This window comes from Meleagris gallopavo, chromosome 1, assembly GCF_905368555.1.
Source record: "Meleagris gallopavo chromosome 1, MGAL_WU_HG_1.1, whole genome shotgun sequence".
In the NCBI taxonomy this organism is placed as follows: Eukaryota; Metazoa; Chordata; class Aves; order Galliformes; family Phasianidae; genus Meleagris; species Meleagris gallopavo.
Window position 1 is genome coordinate 131582205 of NC_139404.1, and position 24087 is coordinate 131606291.

At 41.0% G+C, this 24087-nt stretch overlaps 1 protein-coding gene across 8 annotated transcripts in view; it reads left to right on the forward strand.

Moving 5' to 3' along the window:
- The window catches only part of MAP4K4 (mitogen-activated protein kinase kinase kinase kinase 4), a 151373-nt gene extending 127531 nt beyond the window's left edge, over positions 1–23842 (forward strand). For 4 of the 8 annotated variants that reach the window (XM_085214236.1, XM_085214284.1, XM_085214261.1 and 1 more), the window contains 10 exons: positions 348–539; positions 2915–3032; positions 3301–3471; positions 7916–8059; positions 12806–12940; positions 16157–16257; positions 16999–17148; positions 17775–17934; positions 19902–20041; positions 20661–23842. In XM_085214236.1, the coding sequence (XP_085070362.1) occupies positions 348–539; positions 2915–3032; positions 3301–3471; positions 7916–8059; positions 12806–12940; positions 16157–16257; positions 16999–17148; positions 17775–17934; positions 19902–20041; positions 20661–20744 (1395 nt within the window). In that variant the 3' untranslated portion in view covers positions 20745–23842. The remainder of the gene's footprint in view (positions 1–347; positions 540–2914; positions 3033–3300; positions 3472–7915; positions 8060–12805; positions 12941–16156; positions 16258–16998; positions 17149–17774; positions 17935–19901; positions 20042–20660) is intronic. The other 4 variants (XM_085214269.1, XM_085214294.1, XM_085214244.1 and 1 more) reach the window with 3 other exon arrangements.
- The last annotated feature ends 245 nt before the right edge of the window (positions 23843–24087 follow it).

Here is a 24087-nt window from a genome sequence, read left to right on the forward strand (position 1 = left end):
AACAATAGGATGAGGAAGAAATCCTCCCTCACCCCCCAAAATGTGCTTGTCTGCATTCTGGTGGAATACTTACCAGCGCAGTTCCTTTCACATTAATTTCTAGAACTGCCTGTGTAAGTCCACCACACGAACTAAGCTTCTGCTGCCAGAAAAGGTGGGAATTATCAGAATTGAAGTAATGCTGCCCACTTTCCCCTTCAGTCCTGACGTCAAGGCATAGATTGTCAGCTTATTTAAAAACTAAATGTAAAGAGGTAGGAAAGAGTGAGGGAGAGGAGAGAGGTTGTTAGAGATATAGACCTTTAAGCAGCACTTGAGCAAGACAAGTGTGCCTGTTTTCTCTACAGAGTACAGTTGACAAAAAGCGTGCCAGCCATCATGAGAGCAATGGCTTTGCCGGTCGCATTCACCTCTTGCCAGATCTCTTACAGCAAAGCCATTCCTCCTCCACTTCCTCCACCTCCTCTTCCCCATCCTCCAGCCAGCCGACACCCACCATGTCCCCACAGACACCCCAGGACAAGCTAACTACTAATGAGGTATGTCTTACACCACAGCTGGCTGCTTTCGTAGGGCTATAGCAGCATTGCCTAGTAGCTAGTTTGCAAAGGAACTCCAGCCAATCTCCCCTGCTTTTTTTTCTGTCACCTTTATTCCCACCCCCAAAATAACACATTTCAGTTCTCTGTAAGAAGCCCTTAACTCTAGAGCAGTCCCACGCCAAACTTGCCAGTTTACTATTTTTGCTTCTTCTTAGTGAGTCATTAATTGCATGGCGTTTGTTTTAATCTAAACTTGACTGCTGTATTTTCTAGACAATATTCTTTATTTTTTAATTCTGTTTTATTCTGGGAGAAGGCTAATTGTGAGCAGTGTGCCTCTTAAAAATTAGCAGTTAATTTTGCCTTTGTCAATAGAGGCTGGGCTAGTTACTGTGCACATATAAAACTGCTTGTAGAAGCTCACCCTTTGGGAGAGAAAGCCACCATGGAAGGATTTTTAAAACTTACCACGTGGGCTTGGATGAACACATCAGGTGTTAGCCAGGAGGCTTTAAAATCCTTAGGTATTATTGCTTTGGAATAATGAATGAAGAAAATGTTTATGCTCTGAAATGCAGCTGTGTAAATGTGCCCTCTACCAGCGCTGCTTGTGTCTGTTGGAGAACCAAGGCTTTTCTACTGGGGAAGCTCCCTCCTGCTGTCCTGGGCTAACCCCAGGGCACTGATAGGAGCAGTGCCTTCCTTCAGTTGCCAAGCGCTGCTAGACAAGGCCTGCCATTCATGTGCGTATGGTCCCTCGAAGCAGGGGAGATGCACGCATGTGAACAGAGCACCGTTCCCCCCTTAATACCTCCAGCAGTCAGTCAGGATCCCAGCGTGGCTGCTCTGCTCCCACTGGCTGGCCGAACGTTCAGGGAGAACCTCTGTGCAAAACAAGGGTGGCAAAGGGGAAGGAAACTTGTGGAGAGAATCAGCTGCTTCTCAGTCTAGAGCCATCCTACCCTGTAGGTATAGAAGTGCTGCGATGGGAGGAATGGATTGCAGTGAGTTGGGTGGGCCCTTGGCAATGCACATTTTTACAATGGATTCAAAAATGCTTCTGAACCCCGTAACAGGAGGGTGGGTGGGAGGGTTTCCTCCTGGAAATTCAACTGAATTAGTGTAACATTTCATTTTCAGTTATGCTTCATCTGTCTTTGATCTATGTAAAAGCACACTCTTGTAGGTTACAGAGATCAGGCAATAGATCCACAGATATGCTTGTCCCTTCCTTTGATCTGAGCAATAAATGAGCAGGGTTTGGTTAACTCAGCCTGGTAGGCGGAGGCAGTGGCAGTGGCTGGTGGTGAAGGAGCCTCTTGGTATTTAGCTGTGCAGGGGAGTGATGTGCTCATAAGACCCATTGCTATTTTTTTGTGCAGAGTAGAGGCTTGGAAGGATCAGAGATTGAAGATTAGTTGTTGATGATGAAGTCTCTAACTATATTTGCATAAGACTGAGCAAAAAAACCGGTACTGCTTGGTATAACTCACCCACATGCACACCCTTTACGTATATAATACATATATATTTTTACTTGTCCCATTCTGCTTCAGTGTGCAATGTTGTCACTTTAATACTAAACTGACAAGAGTCTTTAAGTTGTTCCATTTCCACTTTTAACAGTTCATTGTTTCACTTGTCTTCTTCCTTTCTTTATGTTTTTGGTTTTTTTTTTTTCATGTTTAGACCATATAACTCAGGAAGCACCAGTGATTTTATTCACTACATGTTCATAGCTCCATATCACCGTTTGCTACACCTTCCACACTAATGAGCCCCTTTGTTCGATACAGGTTTAATATTTTGCTTTGTCAAATAAAGGTGGAAGAACCTGCTGGAGCTTTCTGGCAAGAGGCTCAGGTTAAACAAAATAGGGAGAGCAAATAGCAATGGACAGTGAAACATAAACCATCACAGAAATGAATGCTTGATTGCATATGGTTCTGATTTTGTTGCACAAGTCAAGAGATCAAATTTCAGAACTTATTTCATAAGTAGCTCATTTTAGGAAATTCTTCATAAATACTGAAGTTGAGTATAGTGGAGAGCTTTAAGATAAGGTAGTGGACATATATTTCAGCAGATTTTTCAAAAGGAAGCATTCCCTCACTTTGTGCCTGATCGTAGGGGCCACTCAGAAAATCTTTGCTAGCAGCTGAGGTGACAGAGATGAGGACTTAGCTACTTGCATTTTGCTGTAACATGTGCAGCGTGTACATGTTCAGTTGTGGTGCCTGCAGTGCATTATGTAACTGTAAAGGAAGTGTAAAAGCTTGGGGAGGCTCTGTAGTGACTTTATAATTGTTGGTTGTTGTTGTCCTTGCTTTTTATTGTCATTAATATTAATAAAGTTGAAATTTACATTGCAGACTCAGTCCGCTAGTAACACACTCCAGAAACACAAATCTTCCTCCTCCTTTACACCTTTTATAGACCCCAGATTACTACAGATTTCTCCATCTAGTGGGACAACTGTGACTTCTGTGGGTAAGTAAAATAGATGAAGACGACAATTGAAAAGGGGTTCAGTTACTTCAGTGGCTCTTTAAAGTACTGCGAGTGTTACCATCATGCTTTTTATTTTATTTGCAGTGGATTGCATAGTTTTATTTCTTTTCCCATTTACATTTCTTACAAAAAGAAAGGCTTGCTCAATATTCTCAGTTATCAATTTGGGTTGTTTGATGTGAAGAATATATGGCCAGAATCCATCACTTAAGGGATACTACACGCACTTTACTTCTCTTTTTTTCAGTAGGATTTTCTAGTGAAGCAATGAGATCAGAGGCAATAAGACAAGACCCAACGCGGAAAGGATCAGTTGTCAACGTGAATCCTACAAATACACGACCACAAAGTGATACCCCAGAGATCCGCAAATACAAGAAAAGATTCAATTCTGAGATACTGTGTGCTGCCTTATGGGGTAAGGAAAACCTGTTCCTTACTTGCCTCCTGAAGTGCAGACATGCTATTATGACCTTGTGGTCTTTGAGAACCTCTCTCTCAAACCTTAGGCTATTTCTTTGCATTTTTTCAGTGCTTGTGTATATCTTTTCGCTGCAAGATCTGATTGTTTTTATTACAGTTTTACAATGTGTTGCTTCTGCTTTGATACAATTTTTTCTATATAAATGCTTCCAATGGTAGGAAGGAAGTTCAGACTTCACTCAGCTCTCTCTAACCCCTTCTAGTACATTTCCTACAGCTTTTAAGGAGCTTTGAGGAGCTTGTGATGATCTTTTCATATTATACCTGGTACACATAGGGTATTCCATTTCAAAAATAACCATCTTGATGCTGATACCACAGCACTTGATGAAAATGTATTTCATAAGATGACTTTCCACCTCAGTCATCAGATTATGTAGGAGGAGAAGCGTAGGAGGAACACTTTCCAGCATGAGACTTGGCTTTGTTTCTTGTAAGGTGGTTAGTGGCATGGAGAAGCTGAGTGTTAGGATATCAGCTGACCCAGTATGTCTGACCTTATTACAAGGGCAAACTTTTAACAGTTTCAGACAGTTAGTCAGTATCCTGTGCTGGTGAAAGGCTTAGGGCAGTGCTTGTTGCTTGCTACTATGTGAAACTGCTGCTACAGTGCCAGGCTGAAAGCTTTTCTCTACTGCATAACTTCTCTGTAGGGTAACCTGAGGTTTTTTTTTTACCTAAATGCTAACAAGTGATGCTTGTGTATGTTATGCAGATGTTTATATAATATTCTTAACGTGAACACACTATAAATACATATGCATGTAATTTTAAAGACTATGAAGAAGAGATGTGGCCAGTCCCCAGAGTCACATGATGTGTGTATAAGTAGGACAGGGCACTTTTCTTCTTCACATTTTCACGGCTCTTTGCAAGGTTTCAGTTATCTTTTGAGGTTATTTCCAGCATTTCTTGTTTTTCAGAACAGCATTGTTGACCTTTCCCTATTGCCTGCAAAGCCATGTCAGTTAAATAGCTTTTCTAACACCTTATCCTCTTTCTATCTACATTTTTCCTTATTTTCAGAGTTTACTGGTAAGAATTTTTACCCCCGTGCTACTTCTGTTTGTATTCATACGAATAATTTTCTGGTAAACCAAGGAAACTTGTGCAAGTGTTAGCTTTCAGACTCTGAGAGGCAGAGAGAAGTCATATGGGATCAGTAAAGATGACTCATAGTTTCTCTGATCTGGCTTGTTTTGCCAATAGCAATTTGTGTTAATGATTTAATATTTCTTTGATCTGACTGTTACGGTGATTTAAAATGTAGGTGTAAAATCTGAGATGTTTTACAGCTGTAACAAAGCACTTTTTTGTTGAACATTTATTGCTGAACTGATGGTGGTCCAAGCTTGGTGCACATGCTTATTTCTTGATAAGTTCTAGCTTCCTTTTCCCTTCAGCAAATGAAGTCATTTTATAGTGATATTATTTAAAAATAAGGCACTTGCTTTGCCTTGTTTTCCTTTTCCAGTGCTAATGCCAGTGTCTGGTAGATTTTTGGGTGTGTGACACTATTCTGTGACACTATTTCTAACGGCACTGAGTGGTGAAAGTTAATGATACGGATGTAGTAGCATGGATTTTTACACCCAGCCTTTGCAGAGACTCTGTGCCTTTTCAGGAAACATTTCCATGTTTGAGAAATCAGAACTGTTTAATCATAAAGTGGAGGTAGAAGAAGAGCTTGACTGGCTGTGAACAAAGACAGTGTCTGCATCTTAAAATACAGGCACTGTTTGCCACCAGCGTGGTACCTCATTATTTTCATCTTGATGTAGCTAAGGGGGAAAGAGTTCGGGATGGGCGCACATGTCAACTCAGAGCAGAGACAACTGTGATGCAAAGGCAGCAGAGGAAGAGGTTAGGGTGGAGGCAGGAGCACCTGAGCCCTGATATGCAAAGAGAGAAAGAGACTGAGAGGCAGCAGTTTGTGTGTGGTTTTGTTTTAACTATAAACCACAGTGAATAAGAGTAAAAAATATGTATCAAAGCTGAATCACTTACAGCTTTAGTTGCTCAGACCTGGAGCTGCAGGAAAGAGACTGAGAGATGGATGCTCCCTTAGCCAGTTTGGTGCTCCTGCACCCTGTGCCTCACTCTTCCTGTATCCTTCCTCCACTTACTGGTTTGAGGATGTGTCTTAGTGTGGGAGATGGGAAATTTGAAATACACTCAGGGGTGTGCAGTGGGAGCCAGCAGTTTCAGACTTGTCTAGGGGCTACATAGGAGGCGGGAAGAAGACAGTGGAGGCTAAAGGAGAGCGTGAAGATGGGCTCTGTGCTAGTTATGTCCATGGGCTCTCCTACTTTGGAGGGGGTAGAGAAACAACAGAGTAGCACGTTTAGAGCAAGGAGAGGTAATTGTTTCTGGGGACTGCTGAGCCCTCTGAAGTTTACTTAGAAAAATCATAGAATGACTTGGGGTTGGAAGAGACCATAAAGACTGCCCAGTTCCATCCCTCCTGCTGTGGGCAGGGCTGCCCCCCTCCAGCTCAGGTTGCCTAGGGCCCCATCCAACCTGGCCTTGAGTGCCTCCAGGGATGGGGCACCACAGCTTCTCTGGGCAGCCTGAGCCAGTGCCTCACCGCCTTCTGAGTAAACAGTTTCTCCCTAACACCCAATGTAAATCTCCTCTCTTTAGTTTAACACCATTCCCTCTTGTCCTAATCATTGTCTGTCTACGTAAAAAGTCAGTCTTCCTCCATGTTTATAAGCTCCCTTTAAGTACTGAAAGGCCACAGTGGGTCTTCCCCCAGCCTTCTCTTCTTCAGAATGAACGAGCTCAGCTCCTTCAGCCCTTATTCACAGAAGAGGTGCTCCAGCCCTCTGACTGTCTTTCTTGTTCTGGGGGTCCCAGACCTGGATGCAGTGCTCCAGATGAGGCCTCACAAAGGCAGAACATAGGAGGGCAGTCACCTCTCTCTCCCTTCTGGCCTCACCTCTTTTGATATGGCCCAGGATGCATTTGGAAGAGAAAAGAGAGAGGAGAATGGAGATGTATAATGATGTGTCACTCCTCCATGGTTTCTCTTTTCCATCCAGAGGCTTTTGAGAGTGCCCCAGCACCATCATCACCTCCTGGCTATGACTCTGCTCCCCCGTAACACCGCATCCCCCTTAGGAAATGGTGCACCATAGGATAGGGTGAATGTTCCCTCCTTTCTCCAACTCCTCCAACATGTGATAGTGAGGGTGATGTTTAGGTGGCTTTCCCACATGCCTTGGAGGTAGGCAGTTTTGATGAGTAATGTGCTTCTTCAATGCTTTGAGATGGCAAATGATTGCTATAGATGCAGGCTATGCTCAGATGCAGACTCCCATGGGTCACATGCTGCATTAGAAAGGGTTTGCTATGTGATCAGTTGGTGTATGACCATTGGCACCTGTATAGCTATATCTACGGATTGTCTGTCCAGAGATTAAAGCACTAAGCAATATAATTATGATTATCTTCTGTGAGTTTCTCTTTTATTGTTTTATTATTTCACTGTGTTTAAGGATAAGAAGTTTTAAATTGAGATTGCAACAGAGAAGTGTAATGGAAATCAAACCATGTATGTGGTTTGCTTTCCATTCCATGTACTGCATTTAACCTTCTCTGCACGATTTGAACTCTGAGACTGAAACACTGTAATAATTATTGAAATTTATTATCATAAATTATTAAATTTATTAAATTTAAAAGTAATTACATATTAATAGATTTTAAAGCCTTTTGGTATTACATACGTGTATATGTATACATATGCACAAATAGAATGCAAATGGCTTTAAGCACTAAGGTTCCATGTACTCTTAATAAGGTTTCCAGTGGATGTGTGCACCTTTGTAAACAGAAGCTGATCTTCCTCATTTATAATTGCTTGGCCTGTAGGAGAAATGGATGGAAACACAATGTAATTTTTCTAGATTTGACATTCAGATGGAAAAGGTTGTTGGGAAGATGAAGACCAGCCCCGTGCCTGTCTCTTTACCAGGAGGGCTGCACTATAGTCCAGTCCTCCCAATAGAGCCTAAGCTCCTGCCAGTGCTTTTTTTTGTTCTTGTATACAGCATCCTGTTACCAACACCCCTTCAGAATATATAACCTTGGGTACTCTGTCATGCCTCACACCCCCCATCTCCAGTGTTAGTGTGACTTTTTGTTTGGGAACTGATGCTCCAAAAAGTTCCCCATGGTCTTCCAGGCTCTCACTCTCTTGTACACTGTAATTTGGTGTTAGCAGTCTCTGAATGCAGGTAACATACAGCATGTCGAGGTCATTCAGGTGTGATTAGACTTGCTCGAGACAAGGCAATTGTTATGTAAAGGCATAATTTCATTAGAGCGTATGGAAAATCTGTCTACTAACTTGGATCTCTTTTTGTTTCATCTAGGAGTGAACTTGTTAGTGGGCACGGAAAGTGGTCTGATGCTGCTAGACAGAAGTGGTCAGGGGAAGGTTTATCCACTCATCAATCGAAGAAGATTCCAGCAAATGGATGTACTTGAAGGGCTAAATGTCTTGGTGACAATTTCTGGTAATGTTAACTGTTCTTTGTGATTTTTCCTCCATCTAGTATGGCATGGCAAAAATCTTTTCTTGACAGCCTGTGTGTTGAGGGGGGAAGTCTTGACTGGAATGAAGTCAGTGGATTTTCCATCATTTTGCTTCTCTTGAATCTGCAGTTTGTTTCTAAGCGTGAATCATTTTCCCCATAGTACCCTGGGCATGCTTGCCCCCTGTCCTTCCCCCTTCTAATATCTTTATAGGTTTGGAGGAAACATTCTTTTGTCAGAGTTGTACGTTAACGTTTTGTGAAGTTTGTAGAAGTGACATTCTACCCCTCTGCTGCAGTTACTTGTAACCTGGCCTTTTTCTAATCAAAACATTATTTGCTCTTGGAGTTTAAAGACATTTTGTGTGTCTAAATATGTATAATGATAAATGCTCTTGCAAAGTAGATAGTTAAGATTGACAAGAGAGAGAAAGAGAATGTGTGTGTCTAACGGGGAGTGGGGAGCGCAGTATTTGCGCAGTGTGGAAATTGCCATTGTGAGGAGGCAGCTTGAAGCAGCTTTTGGCCTTGCCTCTCACTGGATGCAACTGCAGACGATTCAGCAATGAGAGATGAAGGGCGGTGGTGATTGCTGTGTTTGTTTTGTGTGCACTGATGGAAAATGTGTTTTATAAAGCTCAAGGTTCCAGACTCCTTGGCTCCAAAGAGTTATTGCATAAGGTTATTCTGCCATTAAGTTACTTGATGTGGTGCACTGTTAATCTTTCTTCACAGGTGGTGTTCAGCCATTTACTTTATTTTTGGTTTGGTTTGTTTGGGAAATGAGTCTTTGCTACGCTGTGCTATTGAGGGAGAGAATGTTAAACGACGTTTTGCACAGTGGTCCATGTTATTCATTGGAGCCACTAAAAATTCTGTTGATGCTTCCGAGCTCGTCTTACGCTGCTGGAGTCTCTCCCAACTTTTGTATGAAAGGACACGCACCTAAACCATGTGTTAGATGTATCACACTAATACAATTGAAAAGAGCCATGCCCGTGTTGGTGTTGTCATACTTAGTTCTAAGCTCCAGCTGTGTCGTGAAGTGTTTAAAAAGAAAAGATGAATCAAGGAGGGTTTAAAAAAAGCAACCTGTCGTGTGTCCACAGTACATTAAAAATATAAGCTAATGGATAAACATCATTTGATAGTTTATTCTATAGTAGACCTTATAAACAAAAATACTGTATAATCCAACTTGTGCAAAATGTATTGATTTGAAGCATATTCTACACAAACAGAAGTGTCTGTGATTAAATCTTGTGAGTAATTGTTTTAGGTTTATTTATGTTTGCGTCAGTCACTATCTGAGAACCCTGACACATCCGTTTTCTTTGTTTCCTTCAGAACTATTGCTTCCTCTGTTAAGACACGCTACATTAACCCTTAAGAAACGGGCTGATCTTTGTCTGTTTTATGGCTTTGTCTCCGCCCCATATCCTGCATTTTATGGGAGGATAGTGAAGTACAAGGCGGGAAAGAGGCATTTCTGCTCAGTCTACATCTCTCCCAGACATATGTTCTATCTGCTTTTTCAGGAATCAATATGTTTATGGTGTCAGTACTTGAGATATGTCACCGCACTGTAAGAAGTTGTGGTGCAGTAGGGTTTTGAGGGGATTGTCACCTAAAATTTGCCAAAACCAATTGTTCCTGCAATATAGTTCTCAAATTCAAAACTTACCTTGACAAGAAAGCTTTTGGTACCGAGCTACTATAGCTGGTACAAGAAAACTGTGGGTCAAAACTGGGTGGCTCATACTGTTGGGAAGAAAAAACATAGTTTTGGACGCTCAGGTAATGTACAGTGCTGAGAGTCATAGGAGTGCTGTAAGAGAGACTAGTGCATACAGAACATGCTCCATTTGTGGTTTCCTAAGTGTTTATAAGCACAACTGGCTGATCTGGGCACTCAGGAACGTAGCGAAGGATGACAGTGTAGAAGAACTGGTTGGAATCTGCATGCTTGGTAATTAAAAACCACGCAACAGTAAAAACAAAAACTCAATATAGGAAAGGAGGCTTTGCATTTGAAATGATGTCTGTGGGTGAACCAGAGCTGGGAGTTTTCAGAGTCAATAATCAGCTTATTTAATGGTTGGAGCAGAGTTTTCTTTCTGATTTCATAGCCATAACAGTTAGACAAGGGAAAAAAGAAATTGCAGATATTTGAGAGCTGTTTAAATTGAGCATTGCGGATTTACAAGCAAAAGGATCTAATTCCCCTCTCCAGTATAAGTTTTAAAATCAGAGTAACTCTAAATACATGCATAACTATGTTTATTTAGGTGACCAATTGTGCTCTTTTCATGTCAGCCTGCTGGAAGGCTGAGGAATTTCCTGTCCTGTGACTTTCCTTGTGGTCTAGACACTAAAACACAATGGGAACACACTTCAGATATTCTTCTGTTGTTGTTATGAAAATGTTTCCAGCTGGAGAGAAATACCCTGCTGCTCATCATGTGAACTGGAAAAAAAAATAGCCACGTGCTGGGAAATTCCCATGTGCACTGTTTGGTCTGAGTCTTAACGTTTACTAAGCTATGGGGAAGCTAGAGTCATAGAAATAACAGGGAGATAATTTGTTCTCCCGATCGACTAGAACTTGTGATAGTTGTGTTCTGTGAGCTCTTCCTTGCCCAGAAGCACAGTGCTTTCTGGTCTGTACTCTTTTTTCTATTCCAGTTTTTCTAAAAGGACCTCTGTAGCTGTCATTTGCAGTATTTTTATGGGAGGACCTTACTTTGGTCCAAAGTAGAACTTATAGGAATACTGCTCTGGTCCCATTTCCAAATCTCTAAGAGCTATGACAGCAGTGGGATTTTATCCCTTTGTCAAATTGATAAATTTGAAGTCAGACAATAAATCATGTGTTCCCTTACTGCCAAATGAGCCGTCACATTTGTAGTAGGGATAAACAAGTTCAGCATGATGTTGCTTCACATTTTGTTGAGTGCCATCAAAGCAAGACAGGCTTTTAAAATTAAGGAGCAGATCCAGTAGTTGAAAACAGGTCTCCAATTCCTCTTTAAGCTCAGTGAACAGATTTTCATTTTGTAACTGCCTGTTCTTTTCCCATGCCCTTCCCCACCAAAGAAAATTTTTCAGACTGTGTCTTTTATAAGGAAAAAGCTGCAGTCAATGGCACAGCCTGTTTGCAAGCTGTGCATCTGCATGTGCTGCCCCAGCCTTTCCAGCTGCTTTTCCTGAGGAACCTAGCTGTGTCGGGGGTCCTCTGCCATCAGGGCAGGGGCTTGGTGCCAGCTCTAGGATCCAGCCAAGAACAGCAGGATGCTCTCAATGCTCAGACTTCTTGTCCTGTAACTCCTGATGCCATGTGCTCATCCTCATCAGCTACCGGAGCACTGGCATGGAGCTGCTCCACCGACAAGTTGGGGCCCTATGAGCATTTCTTATTTCTTTTCCTTGCACAGAGACTTCATGGAGCCTTCCATAGTGATTCCTCATCAGAGCAGAGATGATCTCTCTTCCTTGCCTCTAGTTTCACCTGCAGGACTGTAGTGGCTTTGGACAGCTAAGTAGCTGAAGGAGGAAAAAGGGGGACAAGTTTTGAATATCTGCACTAGAGCCACTTTCTTCCCAGTTCAGCCTGTGCTAGATTGGCCATTAGTTATTAAAGAATCAAAGAACCTTAGAATGGTTTGGGTTGGAAGGGACATTAAACACCATCCAGTTCCAACCCCTTGCCATGGGTATAATTGCCACTCACTAGATCAGGCTGTCCAAGGCCTGATCTGTCCTGGCCTTCTCCGGGCAGCCTGTGCCAGTCCCTCAGTGCCCTCTGAGGAAATTATAATTTCTGAACACCTAATGTAATATTCCCCTCTTTTAGTTTAAAGCCATTCTTCCTTGTCCTGTTACCATCAGATGATGTAAAAAGTTGTTCTCCCTCCTGCTTATGAGCTCCCTTTAAGTACTGAAAGGCCACAGTGAGGTCTGCCCAGAATCAAAAAGAACTGCTGATAAAGTCAGTTGTGAGCCTTGCTCTGCATTTGAGGCCTTTTCGTATTGCGAGTTACATTCTGAGCTGTGTACAGTACTGCTCAGTACTGTTGTAAAGTTGTTAAATGCTGGAATGGTTTAGCACTGTTCTTGGCATACTTTTCCACCAGTTGAATGATAAACACCTTAGTAAAAGCTTGATCACTTTGTATCTGAGGGTGGTGTAAGTGATGAAAATGTCTTGCTTGCTTTCTGTGCAGCAGTTGTAACATAACGTTCCCTCACCATATTCTTCTTTCCCATTGCTTCCTCCTTTCAAACCAGTCATACTCTTTTCTGCTTGTGCAGATTATTTGGAGCCTCAAATTCTGCCTTGCTGTTCTCCTGTTTTGTGCAGATAAGAATCATTGAGGCTCAGCTGTTACCTCAGTGCAGGAATCTGGTGTTTTTGTTGTGGGTTTATAACCCTGTTCAAGTAGAAGCTTTGTCCTAAGAACCAGGCAACTAAGGAGTTTGTCATTTTGAGTATTTAGGTGGTATTAGCATGCATCTCTGTCATTGATTATCAGGAAAGTGTATCTTTGAGTGGAGTCTGGAGTGATGCTGGTGTGGACATAAATACTGCATGAGATCTCAGTGGTTGCAGCAGTTTCTCCTTCTTTGTTCTTTTGTCTTGTTCTGTGGGGATTTCTGTTTGTCAGGGCAGGGTTTTTTAGTACTTATCTTCCTCTGGAGATAAATCATTATTTCTCCTTTTGTGGCTAGGTAAGAAGAACAAATTGCGAGTTTACTATTTGTCCTGGTTGAGAAATAAAATCCTTCACAATGATCCCGAAGTAGAAAAGAAACAGGGTTGGACAACGGTGGGTGACTTGGAAGGCTGTGTGCACTATAAAGTTGGTAAGTAACAAATGAATTTATCAAATTGTTGGATAAGAGCTGACTGAGAAAGAGAACTGCAGTGCGTGTAGCTACTGGGTTTAAGATTTGTTTCTGAGTATTTTCATTAGGCCTAAGGACAAATTTTTTGTTGAAACATCAGAATAGATAGCAAGCTATTGGGTTAAACCAAATATGAGATACTGGGCTGTAAACTGGTGCAGCCACAGATTCTCCATCTGTCTTCTTCCTGTTGTGAACGCAACTTTCAGGAGAAAGCTGATAGGGACAGTAGGGGCTTGTGGCCTTTCACCACCTCTGTTAAACCCTGGAGATGACAGAGGGACTCTTGTCAACCAGCAGCTGCTCTCTCTACCAACAGGTTTCCCTGTTATTTTATCATGCTGAAATCGAATTCTGGAATGAAGTGAAAAGCATCTCATTTTTAATGTAGATTTTTAAGACTGGTGGGGAAAAAAAAAAAAAAAGAAAGAAAAAAAGAAGAACGTGGGAGGAAAAAGCAAGCCCAGTTAGTGCACAAGCTTTGGGGAGGCATCTGGGAACAGAAGCATATGTTTAACTTCAGGATGATTCATTGATTCCCTTTAGCTCATGAACTTTCCTAATGCTGCCTCAGATTCACTGCAGTACAGTTGTGGGATTATGGGGATGAAGTGTGTTTTCACTAGGCAGGCACCTTTTGAGTGCCCTTAAGTTCCTTGAATGGATTTTGCTGTAGAAGCTTCCACCACAGTTAGTCAGACACATCACATTTTTGCCATGTGCAGTGAGCCTGCTGCCCTGCAGGTGGGGATATGAACTAAGAGCTCTTTCTTATGCTTCAGTGTCATGATGCATCTTAATGGACCCTGGGTTGCATTTGGTTTGGTTTTCCCCTATGAGCCAGCTCAGTTCCTTTCAAGCCCTGTCAGTCAATGTAGAGCAGCAGCAGTCAGACTGAGCTGTTTCTTTCTGTCATGTACACGCTCTTGCAGAAGAGCATAATCAATAACTATTGCAGTAAGTGTCTGCTGAACCTTGAGCTTGACCCCTAAAACAATTAATAATGTACTTCTCTGGTATCATATCCCAGGGTGTCAGTAGCATAATGAAGTGGCCTGTTAACAATACATTAACAGCTATAGAAAGGAGGCTTTCCAGTAGGAAAGCATGAGAAACAAAGAGCATTCTTTTCTAGATGAAGGGTGATTTGTTGCAGCCTGGCACTGAACTTCCCTCTGAGCCAAAAACATACAGTAGACTTCTTCAGGTAGTGAGAGGCCCCTTTGGCAGCTGTGCCTCAGTTCCCAAGAAGATGAGCCCTATGAATAGTTGTGCTTACAGACTGGATGTTGCCAGTGAGGCAGCTGGCATTGGTCGCTTCCTTGTCTCTTTGATGCATTGGCGTTTCAGACATCAAGCTGAAGTGGTATTTATGGATCTCAGTTGCTTCAGGCAACTTTTGGCTCCTCTCAGTGATTAATTGCTCTTTTGAAACTTAAGATTTGGGTGAATTCCCAGATAACACCCAGAGCAAAGAGTGAGGATTATCAAAGGTTTCCTTTCACAGATAAGGTGATTTTGTTCAATATCCCCTTCTTCCCCAAGAAAATATTCCAAGAAGTCTTGCAAGCCAGACAAGACTGAACAAAAGCTCTATTTTTCCATTGGTACAGCTGTGGAGGTTGAGAGGCTTTTTTTGTCTGCTGAAGTGTCAAATCTTCTAACACTTAAAGCTCAGTATTCTTGCTTCCCTGCAGAATAAAAGGGGGAGAAAGTAATAGCTTTGTCTCCGTACTGCCTACCAATAGATAGCAATTGCTTTTACAGTAGGTAGGATATCTGAAATACATTAAAATAGTGTTTACTAAAGAAATGTTCTTCTCACAAGTCTGAGATTCTTCGCTTCAGCCCTGTTTCAAAAGCAATTTTGGTTAGGAGATTAATAATGGCAGGTGGAGATGTAGGGATTTACTCATTGTTTTCAAAAAGCATTCCACTCCTCTAATACTTGAAGAGATAGAGAAAGCCTCCTGAGATAAGTGTGATCCAAATAATGCTTTTTTTCATTCTTCTCCTCCAAAAAGAGCACCAGAAACAGGTTAACAAACCTCAATATTCTAAAAGTCCCCACAGTCTCTTCCTACACAAATTAAAGTGGCAGCTGCAAGTGCAGATCCATCCACACTAATAGAATGGCAATTTCTAAACATTCAGTTCCCTCCTACAAAAATATAATAAAGTAGTAGTAAACAGAGCTTTTTGGGATGGTTACATTTGCCAGCTGTTTGACTGGGAACGGAGAGATATACAAGAATTTGCAAGTCAGCTATGTTGTGACCTACGTTAATTCTGATCAATTCTGTGATTATTTTTCAAGTTTTGGTGTAGTACTTCCTTGAAACATTTCATGGCTGAAATGCTACAGTTGTTGCATTTGTCAAATGAGAAAAAAAAAGAAAAGATTGCAAAATGTTGTCGTTTCTGAACTGTCCCCAAGAAACTCCTGGCTCGTCAACACCTCTGAAAACTTTTCCATTCCTTAGGCAGAAGGTAAAATTTGTCACCAGAATTGTCACTAAGGTGACTTCAGCTCGTGTTTTACTTGAGAATTAGAGGTAAGGTCAGTTGGAGACAGCTCAGGTAGTACAACTTGTTTGCATTCGGTCAGCTACCTGTTTCCTTTAAACTATCATCTGAGGAAGAGCTTTTTGTCAACCACCTAGTCATTTTTTGTGAAGTTTTTGGTAACAGTTTTTCTTTTGGGCAATAAACAACAACAAAACAGTCACCTTTTGTTTTTGAAATGGACTCATTTCTCAACTTTTCACTTCAGTTCCCTTTTTCCTCTCCTTTTCTCTGGGGAATTTTTCCATCAGCTCAAAATACCACTGCCAGTGCTGTGATTGTGATTGCCAATAAACTACCACAGTCATTGGCTTCTTTTATTGGAAACGTCTCTGCCTGAAAACTGTTTTCTTGATGAGCTAGCACAGTCTAATGTGGAAAGAAAAGTGTAAATAAATGTGTACTGGCTAGGTAATTGAAAGTGTGATGACAGGTTCAGTTACTGCCAAGAGTAACAATTTTTGTGGTATAAATGTGTCAAAATACTTAGCTGCTTAGAAATAGCAATTCTAAAATGAAGCATTATTAAAAACTTTCAAACGTGTAAATATGGGGAAGTAGTGTCGCTTTCTGATTACTGAATTAATTTTTGTTTTGGTTTAATTTCAGTAAAATATGAAAGAATCAAATTCTTGGTAATTGCATTGAAGAGTTCTGTGGAAGTCTATGCATGGGCGCCAAAGCCATACCACAAATTTATGGCCTTTAAGGTAACAGTATATTTCAGCCATCTGTTGGGTTTTCACATATTGAGTTACAGTTGCCCCTTTTACAAAAGTGGCCTGACATTTTGTCATGGCTGTGGTACAGCTTCTTTGGTAAATCTGCCTTGAATTTTTTATATTTTCAGTTATGGATGCAGGAGGGTTGGCTCTGAGAGGCATTGTATTTAGAATGCTGAATTGCAACCAAGCATAAGTGAATGTTCAAAATGACACAAAATCACAGCAGTTTGTATCCTTGCTATAAATAAAACATGAAGCCAAGAGAAGCGAGCTGAGTCTAAGCATCTTCATGTGAGCAGAAGATGTCATTAGATTACGTTCAGCTTTGTTATCTTTTGAATACAGCAAGAATGAATTTAGCTGCCTTGGTGTAATTACCAAACTGATTTGCAGACAATCAGTTACTGCCGGTTGAGCAGATTGAAGTAAATGCTACAGGAGTATCAAATTGCTTTCCCAAAAGTTCAAAGTGATTCTTACTGAAAACAAACAGACAAAAGTAAACCCCGGGGAATAGTGTATAATATTACATGATTGAAATGCAGCAGGGTGCTGAGCGACCTCTCCTTGTCTGTGGAAGATGTTAGCCTCTAACTGCTCTGGTGGATGGAGGCCAAAGGCCTACTGGAGGAGTAGACTCGTCAGTCGTGCATTAGCAGCATGCTTTTATAAAACCTGTAGAGGTTCTAAACAGTAAAGTAAATCTCACTGATTGTTTTCTTGCAGTCATTTGGTGAATTGGTACATAAGCCATTACTGGTGGATCTAACTGTAGAAGAGGGTCAGAGACTAAAAGTCATTTATGGTTCCTGTGCTGGCTTCCATGCTGTTGATGTGGATTCAGGATCAGTCTACGATATTTATCTACCAACACATGTAAGAGTTCTTCTTGGGGTGGGGGAGTTTCTTTCCTTCTGGTTTTCCCCTCCCTCCTTTTTCTCAGATGAAAAATGTGTCAGGCTGTCCCTGTGTAAAGTGGGAGCAGATGGAGGGAGACAAACAAATGTAGCTTAGGGCCTTGGGCCTTGTCCTGTGTCCTGTTCTCAGGGTCAATGTATCTCGTTGCCTGGGAGCTGCCTGCTCATCTCTGGGTTTTATGGTGATAGGTAGATGGCTGAGTGCATAGCACATAGTCAGCTGCAAGGAAAGTGGCAGTATGAATTATATGACTGCCCTCTGATAATATTCAGCAGGCTTGGCAAAGGCCATGTGGCTTCATCTCTGCCCGTGGAAACAAATGGGCACTCCTACCGAGAAGTTCATCTTTCCTGTTTTTAGATGTCTGTCTTAAGATGATAGAATTCATTCCCTAAAGTTTTCTAATTATCTGTTGTCACTGCATAGGGTGTCTAAGTTGGAGGGAGGGCTAGCACTTCTAGTGTGCATTCTTGATCTACTATGGGACAAAAATCAGAATTCACCTAGGCCTTTCCCCCAGCACGGGCTCTTCAGTATTAAAATAAAAAAAAAATATGACTTCATCCTCACTTCTGTCTCTTTAGATCCAGAGCAGTATCCAACCTCATGCAATCATAATTCTCCCAAATACGGATGGAATGGAGCTACTGGTCTGTTATGAGGATGAAGGAGTTTATGTAAACACATATGGAAGGATCACCAAGGATGTGGTTCTGCAGTGGGGAGAAATGCCAACTTCAGTTGGTAAGCGCCCTGACAGAATCAAATGTAATGTGCTATGAGAAAGTGGGAGTGCATGTGGGCAGAAAGAAAATGCATCAGGTTTGACCTCAGATTCAGAAGCAGCGATGCTGTAATATTGCTGAAAAACAGCTGTGCAAAGTTCGGAGGAATCGTATGAATCCATTTCATGTTGAGTTTTTCATAACAAGATCCAAGGAAATGTGCTGTGGGCTTCAGGAATAAAAAACTCCTTTATCATACAACATGATCTTTGCAGTCTGTTACAGAGTTTTTCCTCGACAGCAACAAAATTAGGAAAACCATTAACTATGAAGATGTGTAAGGTGGCACACAGGATATTATTACGGGTTGATGACAGTCTATGTGATTTGATGGGTTTATTCTAATTCATCTGCAGATTGCTTATCTATCTTTGCATGAAAGTCTTGGTATAGCTTGTTGGATAGGCGCTCTTGCTGCCTATGCTGCCTTATTTCAGTGCTGAGTATGGCATGGGCTGTGGTTACACCTTTGTTTTGTTGTGCAAACAGATTGAATTTGCTTGTTTTGGAATGGATGCACGGATCAGTAGGTTACTGCTCAGGTTACTGCTGCTGTTAGAGCAACATGAGAGAAGGAAATTTAAAGAAGTTTTGTGCATGGCATGTTCACTCTGCTGCATTTAACTCTTGACTAGATCTGAAAGCAAGCAGATTCTATCAACTGGCAAATTGTAGAGCCCTGGGGACTGAAGTGGCTGTGAAGTAAATGGCACAGAGGCAGTTGATACCATCAGAATATCTCGTCTGACAATTCTAATAAAATGTTTGGCTCAGTTATCACTGGTGACATATGTAAAAATATTCTGGCACAACAGTAAATGTGTTGGTATAGACATGTGTTGTACTGTAGGAGATAATTTGGTTTAATTTCACTGAAAATTAATGTGAAAAAAGATAACATAAATGAGAAAGTATTATGAAATTAAATCTTTTTAAATTTTCCTTGTTAAGATCTGTTGTGCTTCTTTTTATTTTTTTCTGTTCAGTATGCATACAAATCAGAGGCAACAGCTTATTCTTCACTAAGTTCCCATATGTTATTTTTGGCAGCATTCCTAAGACTATCCATCAAATTTCTTTCTGAATATACCTTTTCATAATGCTGGTGCCTTTCTCCTTCATTCAGTTTTTAATGCTATCAGGAACAGATTTTTTCCTCATGCCAGTACTAATCTGTTTCCCCCAGTGATACCCTGAGGAATAAATGCTTGTTTTTAATTTATTTTTGTGTGAGGGAAAGCAGAAGGACAAATAATAGTACTTCCACTTGGAGGGCTTAATATGAACCTTTTTTAAAATATGCAGAGTACTTGTCAGGCCAGCTGGTTTTCTTGGGAAGGAAAGCAGATTTTTGAAGCTTTATTCCTATTAAAGGCGGCTAACAGTTTTTTTTGGTTTTTTTTTTCCTAATTTTTCCATTCTGTCTCTTTTTTTTTTTGCCAACAAACTCCTTCAAAGCAAGGAAGTGACACTGTAAGACACTGAAATGGTGCTGGGGATGTTCCGGAGCGGATAGGCTTTGTCTGTTTAAACTTTGGGTTCTGTTTTTTCCTTGTCAACACCTAATTAACCTGTCTCATTGCCAAACTTGGGAGGAAAAATCTTTGTAAAACTCAGTGTTCCTTCCATTTAATTGAAGGTTGGAAAGCTTCTATTGTGTCGTAAGTGCTCAGGCACAAAATACATTACTAACATGGACAGCTCGTGTGGTAATAAAAGGAAAAAAAAGGGTATTTTGGGGGGCACTGTGAAAATGCTGAAGACTGAAATAGCACTCTGAGCATTTGTATGTTTTTACAGTATGTACAGGCAAGTCGTTGTTAATTACAGTGTTTAAATATATCCCTCTGCTTTTTTAAAAAGTTACTCTGTGTTGCCCTCTACCTGTGCTAACCGGCTGTGTTGTACTGTGTTTTTTCTCCACAGCATACATTCGATCCAATCAGATTATGGGCTGGGGAGAAAAAGCGATCGAAATACGCTCGGTAGAAACTGGACACTTGGACGGTGTGTTCATGCACAAAAGGGCACAAAGACTCAAGTTCTTATGTGAACGTAATGACAAGGTATAATCCACCCCCATCCCTGTTTCTTGCCGAGACGATAAACATGTACCTTAAGTGGGTGTTTGCAGTGAGTTGGCTCCAACCATCAGCCAAACACTTCTTTCTCACGTGGAATGGGGAGAAAATAAAAGGAGTGTGAAAGGACTTATGGATCAAGATAAAGAGCTTAATAAGGAAAGCAAAAGCTTGGCTGTGCAAGCCAAGCGTAATGACGAATTCGTCAGTTTCTTTCCATCACAATGATGTCCTCATTCCTCCTTCTTTCTGCCAACTTTTCTTGCCAAGCATGCTTTCCCATACAGTATGGGATATCTCTTGGGTCATTTGGGGTGCACCATCCAGGTGTTGTCCTCTCCCAGCCTTTGGGGCAAGGGGCCTGATAAGAAAGCCTTAATGCTGTGTGAGCACTGTTTGTCAGCAGCCAAAACACCAGTGTATTAGCAGTGTTCTTCTAGCCATGAGTGCAAAGCTCAGTACCATATAGGATGCAGTGAACAAAGTCAGCTCCATCTCAGCCAGACCCAGCACAGAACTGTAACGGCACTGTAGATGTCACAGGCAGCAAATACAAAGGAAAGTCTCTGCTTCCTTACCTGTTGAATTTTTCTTTTCTTCACAGGTTTTCTTTGCCTCTGTACGGTCAGGTGGAAGCAGTCAAGTTTATTTCATGACCCTTGGCAGGACTTCTCTTCTGAGCTGGTAGAAGCAGTGGGCTTTGGCAAGGAATTGCTGACATCCAGAGTCTGAGATCTTCATAACTCGGAATTATTTTCAACTGGAGTACAGACCTGCACTAATGCAGCACTCTGTGTAAATGTGTGTGCAGGCATCACTGGTGTTAGGTTTCTTTTTGTTTTTCAACTGAGGCTGCGAGGCAGCTGGTGCTGTAAAGATATTGCCATCAGGTGCTACAGTGTCTTTGAGGTTTGGGATCACGCTAGAAAGCTACAGGTCTTTTTTTGCCTTCAGCTCCAGGATTCCTAGGCTTTGAAGGACTCTGTTTGTTAGTGTTAAAACAGAGGGGGGGAAAAAGGAAAACAAAACAGATTTACCATGAACATGCTGTTGAGTGGACAGGAGGCAGGCAAGAGAAGGTGAGAAGTGGTGTAGAGAGTCAGAAAGGCTGAAACAGAAGGGCAGATCTAGTCTATCTAGTAATGTTAACAATGTATTTAATTGACATTTCTTTTTTTGTAATGTGACAATATGTGGACGAAGAGGAAGGTGCAGGTTTTAAGAAGTTAATATTTATAAAATGTGAAAGATGCAGTGACTAGGATGGAGAACTTCTTGGGGACTGGGAGGGTGGGATGGGGTCAGGGTGGAATTCTTGTTTTTTTTTGTTTCTGCAGTTTCCTTTTGGCCTGGCCAATAACTTTAGTCATTTTCTGTGTACCAGGTATTGCCTGAAACATGTGCAGATGGTTAAAAAAGGAAAAAGGAAAAAAAAAAAAAAAAAAAAGGAAAAAAACAGAAAAAAAAGAGAAAAAAAGTTCATTTTCTATAATGATTCTGTGTTAGGCCAGAACTTGGTTATGTCACAGTATTAGCACTGCCTCAGTTAAAGGTTTAATTTTTGTTTAAACCTAGAAGTGCAACAACAGTTTTACCACAGTCTGCACTCGCAGAACTAAAAAAAAAAAAAAAGAAAAAAAAAGAAATAAAATCCAAACTACATATGTTTATTTTTTGTGCCTACCTCATTGTTTTTAATGCGTAAAAGAAAAGAGGTGGTTTAGTTTATACATTTTTAGATGAAAACCATTAATGTCTAATTTAATCTTAATACCAAAACTACCAGATTGAAAGGTTTCTGACTGTTATCGTGTAGCAAGTTTCAGCAGGAGGAGAGAGTGGGCCGTTGGGGCAATAGTGGTAGCGTTATGGCAGTGAGACACTGATTATTGTAATTTGCTGACTAAATTTGGAAAGCAAGCGTTTTTCTAAACCAGTTTCATCCTTAATAGAAGTCTGAATTCAGCCTGAAACCGGAGGTTTCACTCTTCTAACATGTGGGCTTAGCAACAGGCAGGTAAATAACTAGGCTAGTTCTATAAACTGTTAAATGTTGTAGGAAACATTTTGGGGCGGTGATGTTTTTCTTTTTTAAGAATGCAATGCACTAAAACTCTTTTAAGAATGTAGTTAATACTGCTTATTCATAAAAACAACGTATACTTGTGTTTAGATGTAAGATCCCAGCTCTGGCTTTTTTCTTTCTTTTTTTTTTTTTTTTTAAGTCAGTTTTATTTTATTAATAAGTTCTGACATTTGTAATAAATGTCTTGAGAGTAATAATTTGTTTAATGGCTACATGTTCATTACTTGAGAAAACCTTGAGTGTATAATAATCTGTTGGTGATGTAATAATGCACAGTGTCACGATTCAGCCATTTTTATTTTCGTTTTGTTTTTGTTTTTAATTATTATTATTATTATTATTATTCCTTTGGTGGGGTACTTTGTTGACAGCTGCCTTAAGCTGTTCATTCAGTGAACAGGCTCTCAGTGTTCCGTGGGCTTTGTCTTCTGCTACGTTGAACTTTTCTCTCCTGGCATGGCAGGTAGGGCTTTTCCAGCACGTGTGCTCCAGCCAGCCAGCGCCCAGCCGCGAGCACGAGCTGTGCGGAGCTGAGACTCAGCCAACTTTCTTTTGATATCAATCCGACTGCTGTAAAATCCTTCAAACCCAAGCAGCGTTTCTGCTGAAGGCTCCTTCGAACGTCACAGACAGTGTAAGAGTGAGTGGTAGATGCGTACCACGAGTGCATGTACACACACCCACACACCCCACACACCAAAAGAATTAAAACTCAAGAAAGCCTTACATTTGCTGGCAGAGGAGTACGTAGAAATATTTTTTTTAACCGTGTGACTTTTGGATAGCGTTGAAGGTGAAGGATGTGTTCTTTTCATGCCTGGCGCGGTCAGCCAGAGGAACGATGAACCTTTTGTACTCTCATGAACTAAAGGGGACTCGGAGAAGCAACGCGGGTGTAATCACACATCGGCCCTGTAGTGTAGCTTACCCCAGCTGATTTGACCCAATGTCAGTCTGCGTGATTTAACTCTTCCAGCGCTCTGTGCTCCAAAATCAATGTAGTCCTTGAAAGCTGATGCTGTTCTCCCAGAGGAAGATGCTCCTGTGCTGTTAGGGATTCCCAGGTCACGGATGCACGCTGTTGGCGTTGGGAGGCTCCCGGTGGGAAGCTCCCTCTGTCTTTGCCTCCGTAGAAGTGCCAGGACAGCGACATGGCAAGGTAAACCCAGTATTACAAAACCACTACGTATACAGACATCGAACTCTAAACAGTGCTTTTGTAAGCAAAGAAGAAAAGAAAAGCTCCTAGGTTTAGTTTTAAGCTTTAATAAGTAATAATTTGCTGTATCTTTAAGTCAAAGTAACCCTAACTTGTATGACTGCAGTGTTTTTATTTTTTATCTTATGCACATGTTATGTTGGAGAAAATGTTTACAAAAATGGTTTTGTTACACTAATGTGCATCACATATTTATGGTTTATTTGAAAGTGATTTTTGTGGGTTTTTTAGTTTTTCATAGTAGTAGTAGTACACTTTTTGTGATTTATAACCCCAGGTTCTGCTGATTATAAAGATGCTAAACAATACTACAAAATGACAAACTGCATTAAAATTACTAATCGTAGAGCTGCAAAGCAGACTGGTGACAAGTAAAACACTCAGCCTTTTTTTTGCAGTGCTATCTAACTTGTCTTCTGTGTATTATGGAAATTACTGTTTTTTCCCCGTTTTTCCTTAAATAAAGTCAAATTGACACCTATCGTATGTGGAAAGTATTTTGAATACCTGCTGGCTGCAGAAATCAAGCTGCATGTTGCCCAGTTGCTTGTGTAAGAACAAAAGCCTTATTGTCAAATCTCTTAATTTTGTGGAGACTTTGACAACAAACTTGGGCTTTTGAGGGCTTTTTTAATTTTTTTTTTTTTTTTTTTTCCAGAAAGCCCTATCTCGTGGTGCAATTGCTCTTTTGAGAATTAGTAGTTTTCCTTTAAGAAAAAAAAGAAA